Source organism: Oncorhynchus keta, chromosome 23, assembly GCF_023373465.1.
Source record: "Oncorhynchus keta strain PuntledgeMale-10-30-2019 chromosome 23, Oket_V2, whole genome shotgun sequence".
NCBI lineage: Eukaryota > Metazoa > Chordata > Actinopteri > Salmoniformes > Salmonidae > Oncorhynchus > Oncorhynchus keta.
Genome location: NC_068443.1, coordinates 5,784,877 through 5,793,906, shown reverse-complemented (window position 1 = coordinate 5,793,906; position 9,030 = coordinate 5,784,877). Strand labels below are relative to the sequence as shown.

General features: G+C 41.8%; 1 protein-coding gene across 1 annotated transcript in view; it reads left to right on the top strand.

Moving 5' to 3' along the window:
- The window catches only part of LOC118402472 (receptor-type tyrosine-protein phosphatase F), a 359,072-nt gene that overhangs the window by 50,005 nt on the left and 300,037 nt on the right, over positions 1–9,030 (top strand). Inside the window, exon 2 of the mRNA XM_052476034.1 lies at positions 5,948–6,281. Within this exon, the coding sequence (XP_052331994.1) occupies positions 6,179–6,281 (103 nt within the window). The 5' untranslated portion in view covers positions 5,948–6,178. The remainder of the gene's footprint in view (positions 1–5,947; positions 6,282–9,030) is intronic.

The window sequence follows — 9,030 nt, the reverse complement described above, 5'->3', positions numbered from 1 at the left end:
TTTGGAGGGGAGGGGCTACAGTAGTCTAGGCTTTGGAGGGGGAGGGGCTACAGTAGTCTAGGCTTTGGAGGGGGAGGGGCTACAGTAGTCTAGGCTTTGGAGGGGGAGGGGCTACAGTAGTCTAGGCTTTGGAGGGGGAGGGGCTACAGTAGTCTAGGCTTTGAAGGGGGAGGGGTTACAGTAGTCTAGGCTTTGGAGGGGGAGGGGCTACAGTAGTAGTCTAGGCTTTGGAGGGGAGGGGCTACAGTAGTCTAGGCTTTGGAGGGGGAGGGGCTACAGTAGTCTAGGCTTTGGAGGGGGAGGGGCTACAGTAGTCTAGGCTTTGGAGGGGGAGGGGCTACAGTAGTCTAGGCTTTGAAGGGGAGGGGTTACAGTAGTCTAGGCTTTGTAGGGGAGGGGCTACAGTAGTCTAGGCTTTGGAGGGGGAGGGGCTACAGTAGTCTAGGCTTTGGAGGGGGAGGGGCTACAGTAGTCTGGGCTTTGAAGGGGAGGGGCTACAGTAGTCTAGGCTTTGGAGGGGGAGGGGCTACAGTAGTCTAGGCTTTGGAGGGGAGGGGCTACAGTAGTTTAGGCGTTGGTGGGGGAGGGGCTAAAGTAGTCTAGGCTTTGGAGGGGGAGGTGCTACAGTCGCCGAGGCCTCAGAAGGGGAGGGGCTACAGTAGCCAAGGCTTTGAAGGGGGCGGGGCTACATTAGTCTAGGCTTTTGGGGAAGGGGCTACATTAGCCTAAGCTTTGGAGGGGGAGGGGCTACATTAGTATTTTTGGGGGAGGGGCTACAGTAGCCTAAGCTTCGGAGGGACATGTAGCCTACATACATACTGGCAAAGAATTCCAGCTGGCAGACAGACGCTGGAATTAGTTTCTGAGTGACAGAGTGAGGGCTTTGAAAATATGCTTTGTTGTGTTTTTTTGTGGGACTGGAAAAAAATGCCCAGAACGTAAAATTAAGCGGTTCCTATGCTTTTAAAATAACAGTTCTATTCCGGAACAGTATTGATCACTTTCGTTCCCGGTTCTGATTCTGTTCCTTGACAATGTTGTTATTTTTCGTTTTTCTGTTCTGTTTCCTGAACTGTCTGTTCCCCCAGGTCCCTAGAGAAGGTATGAGTTAACTGTCTGTTTCCCCCAGGTCCTTAGAGAAGGTATGAGTTAACTGACTGTCCCCAGGGAGTCACTGTGTACTAGTCTGTCCCCAGCTATCACCCGTCAAGGAGGGGTTAGAGGGGTAGCTATCACCCGTCAAGGAGGGGTTAGAGGGGTAGCTAGCGCCCGTCAAGGAGGGGTTAGAGGGGTAGCTATCGCCCGTCAAGGAGGGGTTAGAGGGGTAGCTAGCGCCCGTCAAGGAGGGGTTAGAGGGGTAGCTATTGCCCGTCAAGGAGGGGTTAGAGGGGTAGCTATCGCCCGTCAAGGAGGGGTTAGAGGGGTAGCTATCGCCCGTCAAGGAGGGGTTAGAGGGGTAGCTATCGCCCGTCAAGGAGGGGTTAGAGGGGTAGCTATCGCCCGTCAAGGAGGGGTTAGAGGGGTAGCTATTGCCCGTCAAGGACGGGTTAGAGGGGTAGCTATCGCCCGTCAAGGAGGGGTTAGAGGGGTAGCTATCGCCCGTCAAGGAGGTGTTAGAGGAGTAGCTAGCGCCCGTCAAGGAGGGGTTATAGGGGTAGCTATCGCCCGTCAAGTAGGGGTTAGAGGGGTAGCTATCGCCCGTCAAGGAGGGGTTAGAGGGGTAGCTATCGCCCGTCAAGGAGGGGTTAGAGGGGTAGCTATCGCCCGTCAAGGAGGGGTTAGAGGGGTAGCTATCGCCCGTCAAGGAGGGGTTAGAGGGTTAGCTAGCGCCCGTCAAGGAGGGGTTAGAGGGGTAGCTATCGCCCGTCAAGGAGGGGTTAGAGGGGTAGCTATCGCCCGTCAAGGAGGGGTTAGAGGGGTAGCTATCGCCCGTCAAGGAGGGGTTAGAGGGGTAGCTATCGCCCGTCAAGGAGGGGTTAGAGGGGTAGCTAGCGCCCGTCAAGGAGGGGTTAGAGGGTTAGCTAGCGCCCGTCAAGGAGGGGTTAGAGGGGTAGCTATCGCCCGTCAAGGAGGGGTTAGAGGGGTAGCTATCGCCCGTCAAGGAGGGGTTAGAGGGGTAGCTATCGCCCGTCAAGGAGGGGTTAAAGGGGTAGCTATCGCCCGTCAAGGAGGGGTTAGAGGGGTAGCTAGCGCCCGTCAAGGAGGGGTTAGAGGGGTAGCTATCGCCCGTCAAGGAGGGGTTAGAGGGGTAGCTATCGCCCGTCAAGGACGGGTTAGAGGGGTAGCTATCGCCCGTCAAGGAGGGGTTAGAGGGGTAGCTATCGCCCGTCAAGGAGGGGTTAGAGGGGTAGCTATCGCCCGTCAAGGAGGGGTTAAAGGGGTAGCTATCGCCCGTCAAGTAGGGGTTAGAGGGGTAGCTATCGCCCATCAAGGAGGGGTTAAAGGGGTAGCTATCGCCCGTCAAGGAGGGGTTAAAGGGGTAGCTATCGCCCGTCAAGGAGGGGTTAGAGGGGTAGCTATCGCCTGTCAAGGAGGGGTTAGAGGGGTAGCTATCGCCCGTCAAGGAGGGGTTTGTTTTCTTGTCTCCCCACGATTCTCTGTTGATTGTTATGCTGCATTTCTAACGTTTAGGAAACTGCTAATGCGGCGGTCTCTGGTGTTATATATCTGGTGTTATATATCTGGTGTTATATATCTGGTGTTATATATCTGGTGTTATATATCTGGTGTTATATATCTGGTGTTATATATCTGGTGTTATATATCTGGTGTTATATATCTGGTGTTATATAACCTGGTGTTATATATCTGGTGTTATATATCTGGTGTTATATATCTGGTGTTATATATCTGGTGTTATATATCTGGTGTTATATATCTGGTGTTATATAACCTGGTGTTATATATCTGGTGTTATATATCTGGTGTTATATAACCTGGTGTTATATATCTGGTGTTATATAGCCTGGTGTTATATATCTGGTGTTATATAACCTGGTGTTATATATCTGGTGTTATATATCTGGTGTTATATAACCTGGTGTTATATATCTGGTGTTATATATCTGGTGTTATATATCTGGTGTTATATATCTGGTGTTATATATCTGGTGTTATATAACCTGGTGTTATATATCTGGTGTTATATATCTGGTGTTATATATCTGGTGTTATATATCTGGTGTTATATATCTGGTGTTATATATCTGGTGTTATATAACCTGGTGTTATATATCTGGTGTTATATAACCTGGTGTTATATATCTGGTGTTATATATCTGGTGTTATATAACCTGGTGTTATATATCTGGTGTTATATATCTGGTGTTATATATCTGGTGTTATATATCTGGTGTTATATATCTGGTGTTATATAACCTGGTGTTATATATCTGGTGTTATATATCTGGTGTTATATAACCTGGTGTTATATATCTGGTGTTATATATCTGGTGTTATATAACCTGGTGTTATATATCTGGTGTTATATAACCTGGTGTTATATATCTGGTGTTATATATCTGGTGTTATATAACCTGGTGTTATATATCTGGTGTTATATATCTGGTGTTATATATCTGGTGTTATATAGCCTGGTGTTATATATCTGGTGTTATATATCTGGTGTTATATATCTGGTGTTATATATCTGGTGTTATATATCTGGTGTCATATAGCCTGGTGTTATATATCTGGTGTTATATATCTGGTGTTATATATCTGGTGTTATATATCTGGTGTTATATATCTGGTGTTATATATCTGGTGTTATATAGCCTGGTGTTATATATCTGGTGTTATATAGCCTGGTGTTATATATCTGGTGTTATATATCTGGTGTTATATATCTGGTGTTATATATCTGGTGTTATATATCTGGTGTTATATAGCCTGGTGTTATATATCTGGTGTTATATATCTGGTGTTATATAGCCTGGTGTTATATATCTGGTGTTATATATCTGGTGTTATATATCTGGTGTTATATAGCCTGGTGTTATATATCTGGTGTTATATATCTGGTGTTATATATCTGGTGTTATATATATTGTGTTATATAGCCTGGTGTTATATATCTGGTGTTATATATCTGGTGTTATATATATTGTGTTATATAGCCTGGTGTTATATATATTGTGTTATATAGCCTGGTGTTATATATATTGTGTTATATAGCCTGGTGTTATATATATTGTGTTATATAGCCTGGTGTTATATATATTGTGTTATATAGCGTGGTGTTATATAGCGTGGTGTTATATAGCCTGGTGTTATATATATTGTGTTATATAGCCTGGTGTTATATATATTGTGTTATATAGCGTGGTGTTATATAGCCTGGTGTTATATAGCCTGGTGTTATATATATTGTGTTATATAGCCTGGTGTTATATATATTGTGTTATATAGCCTGGTGTTATATAGCCTGGTGTTATAGCCTGGTATTATATAGCCTGGTGTTATATATATATTGTGTTATATGGCCTGGTGTTATATATATTGTGTTATATAGCCTGGTATTATATAGCCTGGTGTTATATAGCCTGGTGTTATATATATTGTGTTATATAGCCTGGTGTTATATAGCCTGGTGTTATATATATTGTATTATATAGCCTGGTGTTATATAGCCTGGTGTTATATATATTGTGTTATATAGCCTGGTATTATATAGCCTGGTGTTATATAGCCTGGTGTTATATAGCCTGGTGTTATATATCTTGTGTTATATAGCCTGGTATTATATAGCCTGGTGTTATATATATTGTGTTATATAGCCTGGTATTATATAGCCTGGTGTTATATATATTGTGTTATATAGCCTGGTATTATATAGCCTGGTGTTATATATATTGTGTTATATAGCCTGGTATTATATAGCCTGGTGTTATATAGCCTGGTGTTATATAGCCTGGTGTTATATATATTGTGTTATATAGCCTGGTGTTATATAGCCTGGTGTTATATAGCCTGGTGTTATATATATTGTATTATATAGCCTGGTGTTATATAGCCTGGTATTATATATATAGCCTGGTATTATATATATAGCCTATTTAGATGCACTATTGTAAAGTGGCTGTTCCACTGGATGTCATAAGGTGAACTCACCAATTTGTAAGTCGCTCTGGATAAGAGCGTCTGCTAAATGACTTAAATGTAAATGTAATGTGTTATATAGCCTGGTGTTATATATATTGTGTTATATAGCCTGGTATTATATAGCCTGGTGTTATATAGCCTGGTGTTATATATATTGTGTTATATAGCCTGGTATTATATAGCCTGGTGTTATATATATATTGTGTTATATGGCCTGGTGTTATATATATATTGTGTTATATAGCCTGGTATTATATAGCCTGGTGTTATATAGCCTGGTGTTATATATATTGTATTATATAGCCTGGTGTTATATAGCCTGGTATTATATAGCCTGGTGTTATATATATTGTGTTTTATAGCCTGGTATTATATAGCCTGGTGTTATATAGCCTGGTGTTATATAGCCTGGTGTTATATAGCCTGGTATTATATAGCCTGGTGTTATATATATTGTGTTATATAGCCTGGTATTATATAGCCTGGTGTTATATATATTGTGTTATATAGCCTGGTGTTATATATCTGGTGTTATATAGCCTGGTGTTATATAGCCTGGTGTTATATATATTGTGTTATATATATTGTGTTATATAGCCTGGTATTATATAGCCTGGTATTATATAGCCTGGTGTTATATATATTGTGTTATATAGCCTGGTATTATATAGCCTGGATAGTGTTGTTACTGATTGTGTTTTTGATGGATACTTCTTTTCTTGTCTGGCATTTCTACCAGCATTTTGCAGATGTTGTTTTTGTTGTTGTTGACTTCCGTCAGTTCAGATCAGATCAGATTTAAATGAAAACACTAACATCCTGTCTTCTCTCTGTCTCCTCCCAGGTGTCTGTGTTTGATCGTGTGGGGTGAGGTGTCTGTCTTCGTTGAGGGGAGCGAGGAGTCGCCGCTTTGTGTCTTCGTTGAGGGGAGCGAGGAGTCGCCGCTTTGTGTCTTCGTTGAGGGGAGCGAGGAGGAGTCACTTTGTGTCTTCGTTGAGGGGAGCGAGGAGGAGTCACTTTGTGTCTTCGTTGAGGGGAGCGAGGAGGAGGAGTCGCTGTGCCAACCTGGACCATCATGGTGCCAAACATTCACCCTGCAGTTCCCCTCCTGCCCAGGAGGGCGGTGCCATTCCTCCTGCTGCTACTCAGCTGCCTGGTGCTCTCCACTCAGGCTGACAGTAAGTACTGTACTTTATGTATGACTAAAAACATGCTTTTAAACTATAGTTTAGGATCATGCCAGAATACAGCCATTCCTGTGTTTCATGGTTTTAATAACACTCAAGTTTGTGGGTTTGATTCCTGTTGGAGTCACTTACTAAAACACACTCGCTGTACTTTTAAGTTGTTTTGGATAACAGCGTTTGCTAAATGGCATATATTATAATACATTAACAAAGATGTATGTTTCTTTAGATTTTATACCGAAGGAAGAGACCAAATAGACTTCAACTTGTAGTTCATCGTGTAATTCATTCAGTCAGTCTGCCTCTTAACGGAAGTGCACCATTACATTAAACTGGACTGCTGAATATTCATTTTTGCTCTAGCTTGTTTGTTTGCTTGTTTGTTTGCTTGCTTGTTTGTTTGCTTGTTTGTTTGCTTGTTTGTTTATTTGTTTGCTTGTTTGTTTGTTTGCTTGCTTGTTTGTTTGTTTGTTTGTTTGTTTGCTTGTTTGTTTGCTTGTTTGTTTGTTTGTTTGTTTGCTTGCTTGTTTGTTTGCTTGTTTGTTTGCTTGTTTGTTTGTTTGTTTGTTTGTTTTGTTTGCTTGTTTGTTTGTTTGTTTGTTTGCTTGTTTGTTTACTTGTTTGTTTGCTTGTTTGTTTGCTTGTTTGTTTGTTTGCTTGTTTGTTTGCTTGTTTGTTTGCTTGTTTGTTTGTTTGTTTGCTTGTTTGTTTGTTTGCTTGTTTGTTTGCTTGTTTGTTTGTTTGTTTGTTTGTTTGCTTGTTTGCTTGTTTGTTTGCTTGTTTGTTTGTTTGTTTGCTTGTTTGTTTGTTTGTTTGTTTGTTTGCTTGTTTGTTTGTTTGTTTGTTTGCTTGTTTGTTTGCTTGTTTGTTTGTTTGTTTGTTTGCTTAAGGAGACGCTGCTCACGCTGTGCAACTTGCTGCTTAATTTAACTCCGTACACATACCGTATACATACCGTATACACATACCGTATACATACCGTATACACATACCGTATACACATACCGTATACATACCGTATACACATACCGTATACACATACCGTATACATACCGTATACACATACCGTATACACATACAGTATACACATACCGTATACATACCGTATACACATACCGTATACACATACAGTATACACATACAGTATACACATACCGTATACACATACCGTATACACATACCGTATACACATACCGTACACATACCGTATACACATACCGTATACACATACCGTATACATACCGTATACACATACCATACACATACCGTATACATACCGTATACACATACCATATACATACCGTATACACATACCATATACATACCGTATACACATACCATATACATACCGTATACATACCGTATACATACCGTATACATACCGTATACACATACCGTATACATACCGTATACACATACCGTATACATACCATATACATACCGTATACATACCATATACATACCGTATACATACCGTATACACATACCGTATACACATACCGTATACATACCGTATACACATACCGTATACACATACCGTATACACATACCATATACATGCCGTATACATACCGTATACATACCATATACATACCGTATACATACCATATACATACCGTATACATACCGTATACACATACCGTATACACATACCATATACATACCGTATACATACCGTATACATACCGTATACATACCACTCCAGGGCCCATTTTCCCCGAGTCTTACGAGTGTTTTAAACGTCTTTCCTACAACGACCCAAGATGCAACATGCGTTTTCCCAGAACACCACGCCAGTGAGAACGGTCGCTGAGTGCGTCGTTGGAGCGTGATAGTAAAGAAAAGGAGAGCTGGTCTCGGATCAGCTTTTTTCCATTCAAATCTGACCTTAACATTATAATTATTTCACAATATTGATGACGGATCAGATCCTGGAGAGATATTACCACCTACAATTTGGCAAAGTCATGAAATATTTTGAGAGAAATTACAGACAGTAGGCAACAAGTAACAAAATAGAACTCAATTGATTGATCATGAAAATGTATTTCGATATGACTGATATAGACATATACTGTTTTAATATTTTAATGCAGTCATCTCGGTTCTCGTTGGAAGCACCTTTTTTTATAAATGGTTTGTATCAATTGCAAAGACGTTGGCAAGTTCTGAATTTGTAGTTAACTTTGTTCTGAAGTCATCGGGGGTCACATGGAGACGGATAAAAGACATGTGGTTCTGTTCAGCGGAGATCTTCGGTGTATGAAGTGACGCTGGAAGGCAAAACTGTACCGGTCCACTTGGTCTCCTAGGTGGATTCTGATCGCACCATACTCAGCTGCTTTCCAAATGCGCTCAGTCTGCTGGTGCTCTGTAGAATATTCTAGAAACAGTACATGTGGAGTGTGTGTGTGTGTGTGTGTGACCTCAGTACCCTGCTGTCCATCTTAATGAAGATAGGGGTTTGGAGAAGTGCTCTCTTTGAGATGTGTCACTGTCGCTAGGTTCTGGGGCCCCTGGGAGTCTGTGTGGCCCCCGGGGTTGTCGAGTGTGGAGAGATGCCCTACAGAAGAGGAGGGGTCAGGGGACCAAAATTAATTCAGCACATAACCTCAACCACAGCGCTGTCACAGGGTCACTGTAATTCAATTAGATCACACACGAATACACTCTCATTTTCTATCTCACGTTTCAACCTCTCCTGCCGCTCGCCGTGTGACCGTTGGCTTCGCTTTTGAAC